Source organism: Teleopsis dalmanni, chromosome 2 (assembly GCF_002237135.1).
Source record: "Teleopsis dalmanni isolate 2A chromosome 2, ASM223713v2, whole genome shotgun sequence".
NCBI classification, from domain to species: domain Eukaryota; kingdom Metazoa; phylum Arthropoda; class Insecta; order Diptera; family Diopsidae; genus Teleopsis; species Teleopsis dalmanni.
Window position 1 is genome coordinate 182,080,030 of NC_051847.1, and position 22,144 is coordinate 182,102,173.

Consider the following 22,144-nt stretch of genomic DNA (forward strand, 5'->3'; position numbering starts at 1 on the left):
AATAAGTGTTAAATTTATAAAATAATTATTATTAAAAAATAAAATAAATAATTTTAATTGGTATAACTTGTACCATACCTTAACAATACATGGAACTCAACAAAATAAGTCCCGACTTAAACCGAATGAGACTTCTATTCGCTTTCTTTATTACGTTTCTGTCTTGATACAGATCAGAAGCTAAATACTGAATTAAGAACAGCCTACGCTGTCTGTTATTAAAATATTTTCTACCTGAGACACAATGGTCTTTACTCGAACGTCTTAGTATCATTGCTTCGGTTATAGTTAGTTATAGCGCAACATACCTATGATAGTAGTAGTACTGTTCTTCAATTGGAGCCTTGTTAATATTTTATTCTATATTATCTTTACTCCTTATAGTGGGAGCTGCTAACTGTACAAAATTAGAAAGTTCTTATAAAGAAGTATATTTGGCTTTTATATGAGATTTCATAGATTAACAAATTTTTTGATTTAGTTATGATTAGATATGGTTATGATAGTTATGGGTGTATAACACAAAGGCATATTGTGATAGCAGTGGTGTGCTCGATTGGGAAATACTTTCCTTCCTAATACGCTAATTTATGCTGTTTCGAGTTCTTTGTAATTTATTTAAATGGAATTTATTTAAACCATGTTTTAGTTCATAAAATTTAAACTGATTACGTGTATTATTATTTGTTCTTAAATGAAATAATATATTTGGAAAGCATTAATTGCTTAACAAAAATATTTAATTGGTTCTTATTTACACAAATATAATGAAAATATATTATATATATTTCAGTTATTACATAAAGAGTTTTTCAAAAAGTGATGAACTACAACTACAAAATTTTTTATTCTATTATTAATTAATCAAATTTTTGGCTAATCATATAGCCGTTTCGAGTATTGCTAAATACCCTTCATCAGTGGCCTTGGAAATATTCCTTGTATTTAATTATTCGTAAATAATTTTTGAGAAGGCAAATTACACAAATCGAACTCAAGCCCTGTCAGATTTGAAGCTCAGAGTCAGCGCTGAGAATTCAAGCCCAAAGTCGTATTTGATTTTTATATTAGCACATTTTTCTGGAGTTTTGTTAATTTGCTGTAAATTATTTCCAATTATTTTAATATCTGACATACAAAAATTATTAAAATTCTTTTTACTAAGTTTTTCATCAATTTAAAATAAGTTATATATACATAGGGTATATAGTACATATAATCTCTCGCAACAAAATTCTAAAACAATTTACTGGGTGATCATTACTATTGACTCGACGTTGTAGTAAAAATTTAATTATTCATTCATATAATATTCATAGCAGTCTTTGCACTCAACGCAGATATTAGAAATTTCTGAATTTAATTAAAAGCACAGAAGTCCAACTCACCGACTCTCAAAGTTAACCAAAAACCTATAAAACTAATTTAAAATTTTAATAAAAAAATTTTTATATTAAATTTTTTAATATTAAAATTTTTTATTGTTTCAAAGTTATTCAAAATATGAAATTATAATTTTATGTGAAAAAAAAAATTATGCAAAAATGTTTTACTATCAAAGTTTCAAATAAACCGCAACGCCACTCATGCCGCCGGTGCCATTCATTAGATACTTTTAAAGTTTTCGTATCTCAATTTTATTTGCGGTTTTGGTCAGTTTCAATTTCCTTAGGTTTGCTTTGCAATTCGAGATTTTGTTATAATTGAACCGCGTTGCTGCAGGTGAAAATCAAATTTTAAGTCTTGAATGTTTATTTTTATTTAATGAGTTCCTAAGGAAATTGGAGTTTTCTTTTTTGTCTTTGAAGGCACTTAGATGAAATTAGCTTTTATGATTTTTAGGTCATTCTTTGTTTTAGATACTTGGGATACTGTTTTAGTATCCTTGTGAGTATTCATAAAAGTTTTAATTTACAATTAACATAAATTCTGTTGAGCTAATATTTGTGTAATTTAAAAAATTTTATGCAAAATTCATAACTTGAAAATTGTGTTTGGCTTACCGCAAGAAATTCATTTTTTTTGTATGTAAAGTAATAAAAATGATTAGAAACGAAGCTTAAGAAAACCATTTTTGAAAATTATACCAATTATGTTAATTATTTTATGTTTGAAATTTACTATAGTTAATGGCAAGACAATTTTGGAATTATTTTTAAGAAAAAATTTAAAGTAGTTAAACAATTAATTTAATTATGCTTTATATAGACACAGTTCGAAAATACTTACTGAATCTTAAATCAACTTCGGGAAAGAAAGTATATCCAACAAATAAATGGATTGTTTTGTAGCTTTGAGCTCTATATACTTATGAAAACCATATATTTTTTTTCTAAACTATATTTCTATAACTATATATTTCTATACACTTCTTTAAATATATAAGCATAACACTTAAAGTAAACTAACAACCTTGCTGCATGATTAGGAAGCATGAAGTACTATAATGTATAGCTTCTCTAATGAGATACGAAAAAAGTGCCACTTAAAAGCATCAAGTGGTTCTATATATTATACTGTTTACTTGTGTAGGGTTTATTGGTTACTTAAATGTATGTTGATCCTGTTTTTCGAGTCAGCGCAACTGGCCACTTTTACTCTTTGATAGCTGGGGGTACTACAGGGTCCCACCCATCTCATTGACTAATTTGTATATCTCTTATAATCTTCATAATTATTCAGTGATTGATCTAAGATCTGCGTACCTCCCCGTGCGGAGAGTGATTACTCTAAGATTAGATAGTGGTAAATAGGATAGCCTATCAATTTTCGCATATAACTTCAGGGCTCTGTCCCTTACGTATTTTTTGATCGTTATATAACTGAAGATAATAATGGGTATGTGCAGTGTAATCTACATATTCCACATATTCTACATTAATTCTAAGATATCACTTCATATGCACATAATTATACATTCCATATATTTGTAAGTGAAAAGTGTATATACTCTATAATATATCTCATCCTGAAACAATTAAAGATTTCCACTCACTGCATATAAGCTGGTTTCTTTCAAACTTTACGTTTCTTCTTTCGAAAATCAAATTGGGATATGAACAAGCTGTTGAACTAGCCAGAACTGCAACAAAAACTGCTTTCACAGGCCCTCAACCCTATTGTGGATTAAACTGCACCAGTACAAAACAAATTATTAAGGAGAGGGAAAATCATATGCGGCTGGAGTAATAGGAAGATTTCCCAGGACTTATCAAAGCAGTCCTGGGAAAACAAAGCACTGATAAAACCGTACCCCTATAAAAACATTCTTATAATGTAATTTAAGGTTGATAACGTGTTTCATTACAGGTTATTGTGGCCTTAAATATTACCTTTCCGAATTACGATTATCTGCTAATACGTAATGCGGATTATGCCTCGTAGATGAGGAAACTACTAGGCATATTCTTTGTGTGTGTCCAGCTTTAATAACGCACAGACGAAACTGGTTTCATATGGGATTTCTGTCACCAGAACAGATTAAGAGTTTTTCTCTAGATTTAGTCCTGGATTTTGTTCACAAAGCTTTAAAGGGCTTTGTGTAATCAATAGTGAAATGGATACAATAGGACTCTTCTGAGCGTGGTACCGTCTGCTGGGTGATTTCACGTCAAAGCTTTAATAGTAATTACTTGATAACTCGACATTTACACAGGCCAGATTTTGTCAAGATTTTGTCCAGTTTAGTTTTGACAAAGTTTAGTTTATTCAAAGTGTTCTTTTTTTTCTATTTTTTAATAATTTGTATTTGATTTTAATGCATATTTGCAGCTTAAGAACGATTTTAACTAGATCAATGTAATTGTATCTACTTTTCTTTAAAAAATTCGTCAGAATTTCTCCATTCAGCATCAGTTCGTGGAATATTACAGTTAATTAGAGAATGAGTAACCACGCAATTAAACCATTTAATTGTTCACATTGCTTTTGTGAAAAAAAAATAAGATATTGTATTGCATTTGCTATATTATGTCCGTGTACATGCTGTTTATTAGGCATTAGTATATTTTAAAAATGATTTTAATGATATTTAGGAGCGTGCTATTATAAAATACTTAAGTTTTATAAAACATTTGACTTCTTTTTTGAACCTATTAGAGATAAGGCAGATGGAAGACACGGAATCAGAAACAACAGATGGAATATACGGTATGAAAAAAATCTTATTGCTCGGCAATTACATTTCATGAGATTGCGTTTTAAATCTTATTAAAATAATTAAAATATATAATAAATAAAAGCAATAAATATATACATTAAAATCAAATGTAATGCACGGAATCAGATAAGACACCTAAACTACACGGTATAAAAAATAATCTTATTGTCAAGGTTCACATGTCATGAGATTGCATTTTGAAACTTATGAAGCTAAATAAAAATTTATTTTAAATAAATAAAAGTTATAAATATTCTCAAATAAAAAATTTAAATAAAAAATATTAAGTAAAAAAAAATAATAGTAAACTGATAAATAGAAACTTTCATTAGAATTATTGCAAGGAAAGTTCTGTTTTATTTTGTTTTAATTGGCTGATTAAATCATTATATATTGAAATATAAAAATATTTAACATTATAGATTTTATTATAAATTATTTGTTATATATTAAATTTTTTGTAATATTTAATTTAAATTAATTATATTACAAACAACATTTTTGCTTCATAGTTAGTTGAGTATTGCAATTTCGTGGATGAAAATCGTTTGTTTAAAAATCAAATAATTGAAAAATTAAAATTTTACACAAGACTATATATAAAAATATTTATATAAAAATTTATATAAAAATATCTACAGATTTTTTAAAAAATTAATATTAAAATAGCAATACTTCTCCATTATCAAGAGTATTCGTTTTAGTTTACCTAGAAAGATGAATCAAAACTAATGGAAACAGCATTTTTATGAATGAACGTGCGAATGACTAAAAAGGTCTTATGATACGAGTGTATATTTTTAATCATGTGGCTATAAATAAATATATTTTTAAATAATTTAAATATTTCAATTGACTCAAACAAACTGATAAGAATTTTCTACAAAGATAACAGCAAAAATTCTTAATGCATTAAACATGCAAGGGAAGAAGCCCTCGTAGGAAAAATAGTAGCAAATGTCATCAAATAATAATAAAAGTAATTATGTACAGATATGACTCAAAACCATAGACAGTTGCAGATACAAAGGTCTCGACCATGCTGGGAATTTCGGTATTACACAGAACTATTTGCAGTACAAAATACAGAGCAATTATTTAAACAATTTGCCAAAGATAAATATTTGAACTGATAATATTTCTCTGTCGCAGTTGTTGTTGCAGTTGTTGCTGCTGTTGTTATTGTTATTGTTAGTGTAGCAGTTCGATAATTAAATTGACAGATAATGAATAGAATATGCTGGTGACACATCGTATTCTCCCCACCCTACCCAACCATTTCTCTAAGATGTACGAAATTGGAGCAGAAATTCTGTCTAAACGGATATTTCTTTATCAGAAATTCTGAGAAAATCCAAGTCAAATAAATGCAAAATTATTTTGGCTAGGAAAATTATGAAAACAACACGTTCAGCAATTGACGTAAGGGTGTTGCTTTTTGTTTTTTTTTTTTTGTTTTTTGCTTTTAGTCACCTTTGTTTAATGTTTTTTGCAAATTTTAATATAAAAGTTAAACATTTTTCAAAAATTATAACAATTGTTGAGAAACACTCGAGGTGTAGTGTGAGTATATCATATCTAACGCATTTTTAAAAATATTTTTCGGCAACTTAATATTGAAGTGAATTAATATACATTAAATATTATAAGGTAATATTATATTGTTTATTATGTGAAATAAAAATAAATAATTAAAAATAAATGTTGTACTTTATTAAAAAAAAAGATCAAAATATAACCATAACAGATAAAAATTTTGGAAAAAATAAAAGAAAAAAATTTAAATTTATAAAAATTAAAAAAAAAAAATTTAAATAATAAAATAAATAAAAATAAGTTTTAAATAATCTATAATTGTGAGTACAAAAATATATTAGTGAATAAAAATAAATCTAATAAAATAAAATCTAATTTAATATTTTTATTTCTGAATTTTTAAAAAATTTTTGAATATAAACAAAAAGCTGCAATATTATTAATATAATAATCATAATAATAATTATTAATATACTATAGTATAAATTATGTAAAATATTATAGCAAAATATGATACAGTTTTTGTTTAAATGCGACATTTCATCATAACACTACATACTTTATATATTTAATAAAACACTACATGATATAAATAAATGCAAGTTTTTCAATATTTAATAAAAATAATTAAATATAAATATATAAATATAAATAAATAAATATAATTTAATAAAATTAATATTTATATTAATTTAATAAAGTTCAATAGAATTTGTTTAGATCAAAATTAAACTTAACTAATAACTATTGAAGATGCACATTGATGTTATTGTTTTACAAATTAATTAATAATTTATAAAAATAAATTATTTTTAAATATAGATATTTATATTTATATTTATTATTAAAAATAGCAGATATATAAATAAGCTTTTTAAAAATTAATATTTTCTTACACAATCACTGTTGTTTGGGAGAACTTATGGAAAAGATAAGAAGTGGTGAAATAAGTATAGCTATACTGATATAATATACCGGGGCTATCACAATCGAAATCGTTTATAGGAAATTTCAAGCTGAAACGATTTAAGGATTGTATTCAACTAAGTTACGGTAACTTAAGAATCATTACAGGAACTCTGACAGAACAGAGTAATAGTGTGATAGTTTAATCTAACTCTTCATTAAACTGGGACCTTACTCTAATAAATTTTATATGTTTTCTAGAGCAAGGAATGGGACGTCAAAATATGTGGTAGGACCATTTCGGCTGACATTTTTTCTTTTTTTTTGTTAAGCTACTATTAAAAAAAAATCACAGAAATAGTTGATTTTCAAAAAGATACATATTACTATTTTATTTCAATTTTATAAAAAACAAAATTTTCATAAAATTATATATATGATATATTTAAACCTATATATTCAAAAAAATAAAACTATTTTACAATTGTAAATTATTAAAATATTATAGACCAGCAATTTTTATTTAAAAACCTTACCATAAAAAAAAATTTTCTAATTATATTAAATATATATATACATATATAAATTTCTTTAACTTCTACTAAATGCATAGGGCCGCAGTAGTAAATCTACAACATTTAAGAAATGTATGTATATCTGTAACTCGTTTATGTAAATCGTTCGAGTTTAACTCGAACGATTTCTTTCGAAAAGTTCTCACTTGCTTTTTCTCACTTCTTTCGAGTTTGCTGTTTATGTAACATGAAAAATTCACCACACGAGAACGTTATGGTGTGATGAGAGAAACTGATGAAAATGGAACGTTTTTTGAAAAAATGGAACGTTTTTTGAAAAAATTGAACGAAAATAAAACAATTTTAAAAGGTTGCTTAGTGCTTGCAAATAGCACTTGTACCAAAAATTTAAATTTATTCACTTTAACTCACTTTTTTTCATTCAAAATTCAAAACTTCTCGCAAGCAATTTGACAGGTGACAAAAACTCGAACGAAAAAAAGTGAGAAAACAATTCACCACAGTTACATAAACACTTCTAGTGAGTAATTGTCATAAGTGAGAAAATCGTTCGAGAAAACGAAGTGAGAAAGTTACATAAACGAGCTACTGATCATAGCTATAATATGTAATATATTTTGTTAATATTTTAAATATTAATAAATATTAAATATTTTATTAATATTTTAAATATCATAACGTCAATTTGGTAACTATTTTGAAAGCAACTATTTCAGTGTTATACTCGTATAATTAATAGCAAATTAAAAAAAGAAAGTTAAACTGATTAAAATAAGTTATGTCTATGATCAGGGGTATTTTTGGATAGTGTTTTGTTATATATCTATTTTATACTGTGTATAAATAATATTTATAATAAGTGAGCAAGTTTATATGTCGGTATAGCTAACGCCAACAACATTTTTAGTGGTTGAATAATAGTTTAAGAAAAGTTAATAATTAAAACAATTAATAAAAGTGTTATAAGAATTAAAAATTTATGCATAAATATTTTAAATGTCAATTTGCTAGTAATATAATCTACATCATAATATTCAAAAATATAAATTAAATTATTTGCAGTAGTAAAAAAAATGTTTTTAATAAAATAAAGTAAATATAAACAAAATTTTCTAATAGCGAATATAAAAACAACCAAAAACATTTGAAATAACAAAAAACATATGTAGAATAAAAAAAGAAAATATCTATAAGATAAATAGAGTAAAGCTTTTAAACTAAGACAAATAAATTAAAAGTTGAAAATACAAATTGAAAGTTAACAAGTAAAAGTAGCGAAAAATGTTTTTTAAAAAAGAAAAAGTACTAAAAGCTGAAAGCTGATCATTTCGAGGTTTCACAAAATACCAAGAAGCCAATTTAAGTTCAAAACTTTTTCTGACAAGAAATGGTAAAAGGAATTGCCACAGTCTTAAAAGTAAAAGTATAATTAAGAGATAATTATAAGGAGTATAAAAGTACGAATAGCCTTTTTTTCGTATTAGGAACAAATCTCTTTAAGATTTAAAAATTTTTTAATTAAATTTTATTAGAGAATATTATACAAAATCTTGATGGAATTAAGTTTTTTTTTTTAATTAGAAAAATAATTTAATAAAATATTTATTATTAATTGAAATCCATTTTTTACAGTTAAACACGTATAAAGTTTAATCAAATTATGTTTTTATTTATGTTCATATAGTCTTTAATAGATATGTGTTAATATGTTCTACACGCTAGAACATTCAACTTATGGTAGTTCTATACTTTCTTCGGTATATAAATATTCAATAGCCTAAAATGGGTTAACAACAAATAATAATATAATTATTGTTAGCTTTTTCCTTTATTATTACGAATTTTGACTTAACCCTATTGGGAGTTTCATTATATAGCTTTTTGCTGAGTTCAACTAGTTATTTTTCACAGTTTTATTACCACATTCTTCTAAAGAAACCTTAAGGCCAAAAAGTCATAAACAAAATCTACAGGATATATTCATAATGCATGTCATTAGCAGTCAGTTATAAAGTGCATAATATTCAAGATACGTTCACTAAAAAATCAAAGGTGGATCTCGCAAGTCGAAACTTAATCACAAATCGAATAAATTTCTGCCACCAGAACAGATTAAGAGCTCTTCTTTAGAATTAATTCTGAACTTTGTTCACAAAGCTTTAAAGAGCTTTGTGTAAACAATATTGAAATTGGTACATGAGGACTCTTCTGACCGTAGTACCGGCTGCTGGGCGATTTCACGTCAGAGCTTTAATAATAATAATAATAATAATAAGTCGAGTATGAAAAAATAATGAATAATTACTTAATTAAATTAAAATTTAATCTTTAAATAAATTTAACCATAAACCTCAAAATATTCTATTTATTCGCTCATTTAAATGCCACCAAAACTTTTTACCAACAAAATAAGAAGTGAAATGCTTTTAATTTTTGCGGTTCAATTTGCAGGAATTCACTGACATAAATAATTTCGAAATTTTATTGAAAACTAAAAGAATTAAATGAAATTTCTCAGGAAATATTTCTTTGAAGGATCAAAACAAAAATAAAAAACAACAACAAAAATTTTTAGAATAAATTCACTTATTTCATATTTTAATTTTTTTTTTTTTATTTTACAGATTTTACGTGTTGAAAACTTTTTGACATAGAAGTGAACGCAATTTGTAAAATTCACACATAAAAAGTGCACACACACATATATATACGCACAGAGCCATACAAACACTAATCATAAATATGAATTGGTTAAGCGCAGTTGGTGTTGATATCCGTTCCGCACGGAAATGCTTTTCTATTTCCGGAAGTTTACTGCTGATGCTTTTATTGTTTGTTGCACAAACTGCCTGTCGGCCACCGGATGAATTATACGATAGCCTTGATATCGTACCTGACGAATATGCTGATGTAGACAATGTTGAGGTATGTCTCAATCTGTTTATTACTCTAGATGTAGACAAATCCAATTTATATATATGTATACGTATATATATGTATATATATATATATATATATATATATATAATTAGTAAAAAAAATTGACTTTAAAATAAACATACTTTGAAGTGTGTTTATTTGGTTGCTAGTCATTAAGATTTAAGTATGAAAAGCTATAAATATAATTTCTTCACTATTAGCATCTTTATCTGTTCAAATTATAGTTCATGGATTATGACCAAATTAAATTTTAGTTAACAATATATTTCAAAAAAAATTACGATTAATATAAATAATATATATATATTTTACATAAAGAGGTTTTCGAACAAAAGTGAAACAACAACAAAAATTTATTTTTTAAATTATTTTTAATTAATTGAATTTTTGGCTGGCCATACAGCTGTTTTGAGTATTGCCAAATACCCTTCATCAGTGGTCTTGGAAATAATTCTTATATTTAATTATTCGTAAATAATTATTTTTGAGACTGCAAGTACCAGGAATCGAACTCGGGTCCTGCCAAATATGAAGCTCAGAATCAGCGCACCTTAACCAACTGATCCAAACCCGTACTTGACTTTTATTTTATAATTATATTTATTTTATATATATATATATTTTAAATATATATTAAATATTTATATATCTTATATATATATTTATTAAACATTTATATGTCCTAAATATATATTAAATATTTAATATATTTTAAATATATATTAAAACTTTATATAACTTAAATATATATATTTAACATTTATATGTCCTACACATATATTAAATATTTAATATATTATTTATATATGTTAAATCTGTTTTAAATATTTAATACATTTTAAATATCTTAAATAATAATTCATATTTATTAATATAATTTATAATAGTAAATAATAAAATTTCCTTTTTTATTTATTTTAGTTGATAAAGTTGAAGTGAAAAAAATAAAAGCTTATAGGTTAGGTTAGGTATTTTTGTTATTATTATATAGTCAATGAGATTGGTGGGACCCTGTAGTACCCCCAGCTATCAAAGAGTAAAAGTGCGCTGACTCGAAAAAAAGGATCAACATACATATAGTCAATAGTTATTTAGAATACTATATAATAATAAAAACAAAAATAAAAACTAATCTATAAGCTATTATTTTTTCATTTCAGCCTTTTCATTAATTTAAAATAATAAAATTATTATTGTTAAAAAATTTGACAGCTTTATATGTATGTATAAAGATATACATAAATATATATCTAAAAATATATACATTCATTGAAATAATTATAAATATGCATAAGTACACATAAAAAAATACTTAAACATATATTAAGTAAATATTATTATTTAATTTATATTTTATTAAATAATTTTTTAAAATTTTTATAGCTACATCATGTCAAAATGGTTGATGGCATTTTGCGCGAAGACCATCCAATTATAATGTATAAAGAAGATTTCGTCAGTGAGGATTATGGTAAGTAAATTACATCGGTAATTTAAACTTTAATATAAATAAATTTTTCTATCGAATGAGCTGCTATAACTAGGCACATTATAGAGAAATTGATCAACTTACAAGTAAATGCTAACATTATTTAGTAATATTTAAGGAAAATATATTATAATACTAGTGTTATAATACTAATGAGAGTATACAGAAAATCACTTAAGGTGGAGTAGTTGAAAGCGAATTCAAGATTCATTGCAAAACTTTTCATTGACCAAAAAAAAAATATATTATTTTTGGTCAAAAGTTATCCAAAATACTTAAGATGGTACATTTGTATATTAAAATAAGTATATTTGATAAAGGTAAAAGACAATTCCATGACATTTACATACTAAAGACAAATGAATGAGATATACAAATTAATTCGATTTGTGAATACAATATAAAATTTTTAAAATTTACTTAAAGTAATATATAAATTATTATACTAAGTACAATTAAAAAATTAACAAAAATCACATATCCAAACGCTTCCGAGAGGTTGGCATCGTTGTATGATATTTTCATTCAGTTCTGATTAGTTAAACCGTCTAAACCATAAGGATTTCAAGAATAGTATAGAGGTGTACAATGGTTTACTTAGGTTCTTTAGATATTATATGTATTATCGTAGTATATCTTATTACTTTGATTAAATAAAACTCCAAAAAAAAATTATTATAGGTAAAATATAAGCAGTATAAATTAATACGATAATTTTTATGTTTTATATCATAGATCCACTCAATAATAACAACACCGCCATTAACTCAAAGGAATCGAATGCAACTAACTTACATCCAACTCGCAAATACAAAGATATTGCCAGTCGTAGGCGTCGTTTAAATCGTACCGAAACTGAACAATTAAGTACTGTAAAGCCGACAAAAATATATTTTGATGTTTTATCACAAACACCAGTTGTAGTTGATGAAGATTTGAGTAACAAATATGATACTTCAAAGGTGCGTGTAGAGGTCATATCATTGCTTGACAAAGCAAACCAAAATGAAGAATCGAAAACAGACAATGAGGAACATACAAAGGATGTGCTTAATAAGCGACCAAAGAAATATAGACGTCAACGCCGTGATACAGATACTCATGTCGTACAGAAACGCAATCCATATTATCAAATTGGAAATGCCCAAAGTACAAATAGTTTAACACGTCCCTATAAGGAGAATGAAATAGCCAGAGTGCCATTCTATCAAAAGTAAGTTTGCTTTTAAAACAATGCTAATCTGATAGCTTTTATTCATGTTACTTAATATGAACTCTCTTATAGACATCATATACAAGGCGTTCTTTGGAATTCCCTAAATTTACCAGTACCAGAAGTCGTACCAAATGTGGATGAGCGTTTTGGTTCACCTGATGAAACTGATCGTGTTTATTGGGGAGGTTCACCCGCACGTAGAAATCCTGCTCGTACAACTACAACGACAACAACAACAAGACGACCGGTGAATGTTAATGATATTTTCCATAACTCAGATCCAAAAGATTCAGATTTCTCATTTATAAGTAAGTTTTCTTTTTCTATATAAAATATTTATTAAAACACTGTGAGCATTAAATCGCACATTGGTTTCATGGTTCATACATTCAAGTTAAAATGGAATATATATTCCATAATCAAAAAAAATTAGTATGTAAGAATTATAATAGAAAATAGTATATATTCAAATAATTCTGGGTTATATATTAAAATAATTGCATTTTACAGCAGCTAAGCCCGCGACCAAACGACCAAAAATACCAGACATCTTCTATAGTGAGTAAAATTCAGTTGCGTTTTCCATGTTGTCTCTGTTGTGTAAATTTTTCTAAGTATTGTCAATGTGTTCTATAAGTGTTCTATAAGTGTTATATAAATGTTGTTAAAATGTTGTTTACTTATTCACACTACTAAGACCTACTACATTTATTTAATCTGTAGAAGTCTGAATTAATATTTTGTAAATATTTGTATGTACAAATGACATGACTTGATCAATCCTTAATAATTACTATAACTACTGCTCTTCTACTTCTACTAAGTGTCTGTGATTTAGTTTTAAGCATGTTAATACTAAGCTATAATATTTTATTTATTATTTAAGTTTTTTTTTACTACTAAAACTAATATAGTTTTTAAGCATCAGTAACTCTCTGAACAAACATGCTTTGCACTATTTTGTAATTTTCTAAACCTTTATGAAATATCTGTTTTCATTTTTTACATACTAACACGAAACTTCACTTTTTATGTGACTGCCTATTATAGCGGAATCAGCAAATCGCAATCCTGTAAGAACCACCACCACAACACCTCGTCCACGCCGCCCACAAACCGAACCCCCAGCACAGAAATCTCCAACAGCAATCTCAGAATGCGTTTGGGCTATAGTTTCGTGCTGCTCAAGTCGTGACTACAATGTACGTTACAATTGCTTTGAAGCCAATGGCTGCATTGGCGCTTTCTGGGGCCTGAATCCTTGTGCTGATAACGTCAGAGAGAGCGCAATCAATATCATTAATGACTTTCTGGAATAGTTAACGAATTTACAAAATCTCATTCCCACTATATGTTAAATTACATTATATGTTAAATAAACAACAACAACAAAAGAACATCAAGGAAATGAGAAATATTAACGTTAATTTCTAAGTATTATTTATTAATCCAATAATGTGTTTCATTTTATAAAATAGTTTTAGTTCATACATGTCTAATGTGATGTAAGTGCATTTAATAGTAGTTCTTAAGTTATTTGAATGTTTTTATTATAATAATAAAGTGTTTTAGTTCAATAAATATATTACTAACACTTGATGCACATTGTTTATATTACACAATTTCATAATTTGATAGAAAAAAATCGGTATAGTAGTACATACAAATTAATTTGACCCAATTTTGACTTGAACCAATAAGCGTCACCTATCCACTGCTTTAGATTAAGTGGAACTAACTCAGCACCGTGGTTAGGTGTTCACAGATTACTGTGTATTAGGGCAATTTGCAGTGAGATTTGATTTCGTGGTGGCTGTAAATGAAGATCTGTAGATGAAGAGTAGTAGAAAATCAAAAATCTTTTGGACTTCTTTTCTCAACTATTTGATAGAGTTCTCATCCTTCAAAAACAGAGAATCAGAAAATTTATTGAAAATTTATCACTTATACTTAACAGTTCAATCGAGTTCAATTTTACGTATATGAAAAGTCGCGCCTGTTGTTTTCGATATTGATTTAGATTAATACTATATAATGATATTCATTTTGTTTGCGAAAAATTTAAAAAAAAAATATTGTTGAATCGATTTCGTAAATCTGGCAACACTAATGATTTAAATGTTAACTAATAATTTTTTGTGAGAAAACCATTAGGTATTGATTGCATTTTTAGATTTCGTTGATGGTTTTAATTATTTGAACTAAATTATATAAACTTAAACTTTAATAAACAATTCATAGAATAGAATTAGGTACTACTATTCCTCTAGCCTTTGCGGATGTGACTGACACAATCAAATGAATCATACATTCTATGTATGTCTGTCTGTCACTAGTCGGTACTAGTGGAAAACTTTTTCTGTTTTACGAAAATGACTATTACGTTTAATTTCAATATTAATGACCTTATTAATGACAATATTAATGACATTAAAGGATATTTTCTCATTGTTATAGAAGAATTATCAATCAATGAATGAAAGAATACTTTAAAAAAATCGAAGCAATTCAAAAGATACAACTGAGTACAAGTACAGTACAAGTGAGTACTTTACCCTTATAAGTATGTGACTCACGATAATATTATGGAATATATATGAAACTGCAATACTTATCTTAAGAGTATAATCTTGATTCGCTAAAAAACTCCACACATTTCAACGGAAACATTGTATTTCAGTTAAGAAAGAACAAGTAATCTCTTTCCTCGGCACTGACACATTGTTGAGCTCAGTAAAAAGAATTGTGAGTTCAACTATTACCAAAAATTCAGAATCCATACAGATAATTATTATAAGTTTCGAAAATTATGAAACTGTAACCAAAATTGATAACTCATAAGTTCGAACAACGACGAAATCGGATAATATACTATTTTCACGATACCATAGATTATTGAATAACAGAGTAATTGATCGAATTCGGAATTCAGTGCTTAGAGAAATTTATTTTTGATCTAAATTAAATAGAAAAAAGTATCACACCGATTTTGAGTAACAAAGTAATAAAAAAAAAATGTAATAAAAAAATGTAATGTTGGATCTAAATGAAATAGAAAAGCACCCGATATCGGAAACCTAGCACAAGAAGCAGTATTGAAGCACTATTGAATTATATTAAAAATTAGTGATGCATCAAACGTTTTTCTTAACGGCTTATATTATTGCGATATATATATATATATATATATTGATTTCATAATTATGATCTAATGACGAACGTGAGTATTGAATTCTTTCTTAATTAATTTAAAATTAATTTTCTGGAAGATCAATAACTAAAGGTCCGTTTGGTATCTAAAAAATTACTATTTCTATTTAATGTTGGTTTAAAGGTCGTTTGGTGAAAATGTGTATCTCTAATATAACCTACAAAATATCGATATATCTTTTACTATATAATAGACTAATTTTTTATATTAATTGTAATAAAGCCAAACTTCCTTACTCGCAGTACCACTTTGCAAAGAAAAATTTCGACTTATGGAGTTTCCGAGTTGAAGAATTTTTGCGTGATTGTATGTTATTTGCTCTCTAAACCCTGTTGCACTATACTTTGTCCGAGTTATAGAATATTCAAGTTATGAGAAGTTCGAGTTATGGAAGTTTGACTGCATATAGTATTAAAGGTAGACATATGTTAATATTTACTAATTTATTTCATAAGCCAATATTGTTAAGAGATGTGTTTAAAAATGAGTTAGAAACATTTATGAAAATATTTTTAAAAAAATTTTATAAATTAAAAACCTTTTTGTTATTTTTTTTTTTTTGATAATTATGGTGGAACATTGCTATTGAATTTTATTCTATGGTTGAGAAATAACATTACATATAAGGTAACCTCACAACAATGAAAACAATGAATGAATTTCAAAAGTTTTCAGACAAATTAGCTAAACCTATTCTCAAATATCATATAATTTTATAACATAATTAATAATGTTAAATTAAAAAATATACTAATTTATCCTTATAAGCGTAAGTTTCCTTATAAACTTAATGCACTTATATTGCATATATTGTTGATAACATTTTTTTTTTTAAAAATTATTTAAATTATTTTTATTACTATATTAATATTTTATTAATCTTTTCTCTAACAGTGCCAATCCCGACTGTCAATTTTACAGTTGTTATCCATTTACTTATAAACTTTTAATAATTTCTTATGTCATATACTCATTAAGAAACATTCATATGTATTTATATTTTATGCATTTAAAATATAAGTTAATTGAATCTTATATTATATCAATTATATTAAATTGAACTAATTTTATAGGTCAGCCTGTAGGTGTGGCAAGGGAGATCATACCTGAAATTAGTTTCGGAAGATTACCCTTTGAAGAGGAAGGTATGTGTATTCAATACTAATACCTTACTTATATATTAACTTAATTAAAAACAAATTTTTTATATTAGTTACCAATACAACACCAACTAGCTTAAGCAGATTTCCTGAACAAGAAGATATATTTTTCACAGGTAATGACTTGAAAATTTAAGGAACTAATAATTTAATTGATTTTTAACGTCAATTTTAACGAAATAATCTAAATTCTTAATATAAACTATTGTATTCAGAGAGTGGTATTTCGAACAGTAGTAAATAAGAACAACAATATTTTATTATTTTATTAATTAACTAAATTTTTAGGTGACCATACAGCTGTTTTTTGGAATTATGTTTTATATTTAATTATTTGAAAATAATTTTTTGAAACGACAAGTACCAATTATTGTAGCTCACTATTTATTAGAAAGCTTACCCAAAGATGTACTTGATTTGTGTGTTTGAATTTGGAATTTTGTTAATTTTATTAACAAATTCACTTGCTATGTTATATAAGAAAGAAGAATAATTTAATTAATTAATTATATTATATTTTTTATTTAATTTTTTATTTTTGAATTGTTAAATTTCTAAGCTATATATTTGTAGAGGCATTATTTATTGCATGATTTTATTACTCTTTATTGTGTATAGAACCTTATCAAGGAACCTAATACAGAGAAATTCATGCTAATGTTCTTACACAATTCGCTCAGGCGACACTGGAAAGGTGAATGAATATTTCTATTCATATTTTAATCCAAAATAATAAAATGATAAATTATGATCAGCTAAAAATTGAATTAATTAATAAAATATATAAAAAAAGTTTTATTAGGAGAATTCGAATAGAAATGAAAATACAACAACAAAAATTTTAGTTAATTTACTGAAGTTAGTACAAGTACTCATCATCAGTGATCTTAGAAAATATTCGATTTTTTAATTAGTTTATAGTCTGTAAATAATTTGTTTGGACTGCAAGTGCCAGGCTTAGAACTCTTGTCTGTCAAATTAGAAACAATGAGCTAAGGCTGCACAACCTTTCAATGTTCAAATTCCAAGTTTTTTGTGACTTTTTTTATTTTTTAATTATTTCTTTTATTTTATTATTATTATTTTTTATTATTTATAATAATTATTATTTATTTTATTTGTTTGCCGTGCTTTATATTAGAATGAGCTTAAAAACTATAGATTTATTTGGAAATACAAGTTCAACCAATTGAAAGTTAGTTCCTGAGGTTATCTATTTTTATTTCTTTTCTTCTTTTTCTTTATTTCTTTTCGAACTCTTCTAACTTTTAAATAGTTTCCTTTTGTCACTAAAAACTTTCTAAAAAAAAAAAATTAACATTAAAAAATTGTATCGTTGTATATTATGTTGAGGCTAGTTGAGTCAGTGCACCTGAGCACTTTTACTCTCTATTAACTGCGAAGTTTCTTCAAAACCCCTCTTTGCGCCTTGACTGGATTATTGTTTATCACTTAATCATTATTAAAAACTTATAATGTTTATAATGATATTATTTAAAACATCGTAATATTAAATTTGCTGTATCAAAATATTTTATATAAATAATAAAACAATATTAAAAATTAACTTTTTATATATTTTAAAGGTAATAGCAACGTTCAACAAAAAGTTGAGAAGGACTCAAGTACTCGCTGTTTACAGGTAGCTAAGGCCTGCTGTAACATTGCAGATATAAATCAACGCTTCTACTGCTTCGAACAGTATTCCTGTATGCAAAATATAGCGAGGATAATGTCAATCTGCAATTAAATTAAGGATAATACGGTTTTAGCCGTATCTTTTGATAATAGAAACTATCGCAAGCCACAAATGAAATACACAATAAAAAAATTTTGAAATCAGTTCGACTTATTTGTTATAATAGAAACGCAATGCCTGTAAAAATATAAAGATAGCATGTAAATAATTTCACCTTAAATCTAAGTCAATAGTCTTAAAATATATATGTACATTGTACACATAAAGTTAAATAAAGGTAGATATAGTTGTATATACATAGATTTTTTCAATAAAGTCCAAATATACTTTATTGTATTTAATTTTTTTTTTTGTTATTTGTGCACTGCATTCCGCTGAAAGCTTATTAAGGTAAGTATTTGCATTACTAAGAGCTTCCGCATTTAAGTATCATTTCATGTGTTCTCTACTTAATGTATAATACGTGCCTTTACATACATTTTATGTTGCCTTATTCTCTACTGGCTTTTAGACAAATACTTATATTGAATTTACTCAACAAATCCTTCAATTTGAAATGAAACTAAGATACTTATGGCATTCCCTAGACATTCACTATAATTAGCTATGCCAAGAATGAAATCCTTATAATAAAATTTTTATATAAACGAGTATTATTTGAGTGAACTTGGTTTTTAGCATTATTTTGGAAACGTTAGGTAACTTTTTCTTCTATATATTTAAAAGCAGTATGAAGATAATTTTCATTATTAACATTACTATATTTAAGCCCTGCATATTCCTTAATAACCACAAGTATTTTTAACTGTCAACGCATAGCGCATTCAATGGAATCGAACGAGACTCGAAGTAATTTCAAGATTTTTCCGTTTTTCATTGTATAAAAAATATATAAAAAAATTTTTTAAATAAATTTAATATCCTTCAAACGTTATCCTTTTGTACAGGAGAATTTGTATTAAAAAGTAAAAAAAAAACTTACCGCTGCCACTATCGTAACTACGCGTTGTAGAACCGCTAGTATTTGAACGTTTTATCTCACGTCGACCCATTTTCGCTGTGGCTGGTGATGTGTTCAGTGAGTGTAGTTGCTGAAGTTGTTGTTGTAATTGTAAATGTAATTGCTGTTGTATTTGCTGTTGTTGTTGATAATGGTAATGGTGCGTATAGTGTGTTTGATAAATACTCTTCGGTGAGTTGCTGGCCGATGCGGTACCTTGTATATTTGTATCAGCAGCAGCAGCAGCAGCAGCAGTGGTAGAGGCGAACAATGGTACGCCCGTTATTGTTGTCGGTAATGAAGGTGTTGAAGATGTTGCAAGCAACGCTAAGGGCGGAAATTGAAAGTAATTTACTTGCAATTGATTGTTATGGGAGTTGGTTGTTGTTACAAATTTCTGAGTTTTATTACTTGTTGCAGTTGTTGTTGTAGTTGATGTTGTTGTTGTTAATGTTGTTAGTGTATCAAATTGCTGTGCTTTACTATTGCTGTTGTTGTTGTTGTAATTACTGCTGACGTTGTAATTACTACTGTTATTAAGTTTGTTGACCGTTTCTGGAGAAATTGCTGCAGTAGCTGTCGATGTTATTGTTGTTGTTCCTGTTCCTGTTATTGTTGTTGTTGTGTCAAACGTGCGATTTGTGTTACTTATGTTATAAACACAATGCGGGGTTGGCGGTGGTGGTGGACAAGCGTTGATGCTGTTGTTGCTACTACTCGAAAATGATGGTTTACGCAGTGATGATGGTCTCAACCCTTTAACAGGGTACGATGGGTACTATCGGCCGGCAACACGTACCCAATCGCGGTTTTCACTATTATACCAAATGCCTGAAAGTATGCAATATAAAATAAACATTGACGTTAACTGAATATTTTAAATATTTTTGTATATATATATATATATATATATATATATATATATATATATATATATATATATATGTGTGTGTGTGTGTGTGTGTGTGTGTGTATGTAATGGTTTACATTGTATAAATTTTGTGGCTGAATTAATTTACTAAACAGCTAACAAAATTTTCATTTAAATGTTCAAACTTATGTATGATATTCTAATACTACCGAAATTCACACAAATTGCTGTTGAAAATAATTAAGTGCAATTTTGGGCGCACAATTATTGTCATTAAAAATTTTGTAAACCCGAAAATTTCAATTAAATGATTTTTGCATAAAATTGTATTGCTTTTCCACAGAGTAAACACGACATTGGTGGCATGAGCCGCACTGCCGAAGCAGCCGCCATGCTGGTATTTTGCGGTTAAGCACATTGGCCGCCATTATGCGCTGAAAAATCAATTAGGAATTTTTTCCCCCAGTTTTTTCTGGACTTTATGCTTTGTTTAACGGTTTTTCATCGATTTAAGTATTTTGGCAATTAAATTTTTGCACAATTTTTTTTCGCAAATTTTTTTCGCAAATATATTTCAATGGGCGTTGTTATTTTATTAAACATTTAAGTACCGAATATTTTGTATTTTTTGTTGAGTTATTTCCGCCTTACTTTGTTAAGCGTACTTTAAATATTTTTATAGCGCATTATATACACTTTTTTTGTCGTTTGTTGTTGGCTTTAAAACGTTCATAAAGTTGAACTATAATAAAAGGATTAAGGATAAAAAGGATTGCGCATTTTTAACAGCTACCGTGTGTGCAATGACGTAACCATAAAAAGAGTTTGAGTATGGAAACAAACGTTTTAACTGGAAACGTTTATCGCAGCTCTTAAACTGACATGAAACTTTAATTATGATGAAAGCCATAAATACTGTCAGTTTCCTAACGAAATATTTGAAGAAGAATTATTCTTCAATTCTGCTTAACCTACAAGACAAGGCAAATATAGATCATGAGTCTATGGCATACATGCACTGGAGAAATAAAAACAATATAAATTGTAAAAGGTGTACATTAGAGAAGGTAATAACTTTTTTATTAAGCATATTCCAAGCTAATAGCTTGGCTGTTAATTTTCGTAATCATTTACAATCTGACCCTAAAAAGGAGAATAATGTCAAAAGATTTTAAATTTCAACTTAGAAAATAAAAAGGCTTTATAAAAATAAAATAATGAACTTTTAGAAATTATACATCACTAGCTTGTCAACAAGTACTATTGAGTCACCAATGTGACTAGAAAATAAAAAAAAATTAGAATCAAATTAATGAATTAATCAATGGTGAATCAATTGATTAAACAAAAACCGAACAAAATTAGCGAAAAAAAATTCATAAAAAATATAATGTAAATAATTAAATTTGAAAAATCTAAAT

The 22,144-nt window shown here is 26.5% G+C and overlaps 3 protein-coding genes across 7 annotated transcripts in view; 1 reads left to right on the forward strand and 2 right to left on the reverse strand.

The window, feature by feature from the left end:
- LOC119679759 overlaps positions 1–19,134 on the forward strand; it is an 81,734-nt gene extending 62,600 nt beyond the window's left edge. Inside the window, exons 1-9 of one of the 5 annotated variants that reach the window (XM_038092294.1) lie at positions 5,719–5,809; positions 9,762–10,062; positions 11,461–11,548; positions 12,302–12,779; positions 12,852–13,090; positions 13,293–13,340; positions 17,067–17,138; positions 17,207–17,269; positions 18,740–19,134. In XM_038092294.1, coding sequence (XP_037948222.1) covers positions 9,880–10,062; positions 11,461–11,548; positions 12,302–12,779; positions 12,852–13,090; positions 13,293–13,340; positions 17,067–17,138; positions 17,207–17,269; positions 18,740–18,903 — 1,335 coding nt within the window. In that variant the 5' untranslated portion in view covers positions 5,719–5,809; positions 9,762–9,879 and the 3' untranslated portion in view covers positions 18,904–19,134. Of the gene's footprint in view, positions 1–5,718; positions 5,810–9,761; positions 10,063–11,460; positions 11,549–12,301; positions 12,780–12,851; positions 13,091–13,292; positions 13,341–13,832; positions 14,291–17,066; positions 17,139–17,206; positions 17,270–18,739 lie in introns of those variants that run through there. The other 4 variants (XM_038092292.1, XM_038092296.1, XM_038092295.1 and 1 more) reach the window with 4 other exon arrangements.
- Positions 1–20,629, reverse strand: part of LOC119679763 — a 99,545-nt gene extending 78,916 nt beyond the window's left edge. Inside the window, exon 1 of the mRNA XM_038092301.1 lies at positions 19,835–20,629. Within this exon, the coding sequence (XP_037948229.1) occupies positions 19,835–19,904 (70 nt within the window). The 5' untranslated portion in view covers positions 19,905–20,629. The remainder of the gene's footprint in view (positions 1–19,834) is intronic.
- LOC119676310 (ras guanine nucleotide exchange factor Q-like) lies at positions 19,928–21,116 on the reverse strand. Its single transcript, XM_038087551.1, has 3 exons — positions 21,099–21,116; positions 19,990–20,630; positions 19,928–19,943 (listed from the first exon to the last, which is right to left on the reverse strand). The coding sequence occupies exons 1-3, from the start codon at positions 21,114–21,116 to the stop codon at positions 19,928–19,930; spliced, it is 675 nt and encodes a 224-aa protein (XP_037943479.1).
- Positions 21,117–22,144: the final 1,028 nt, after the last annotated feature.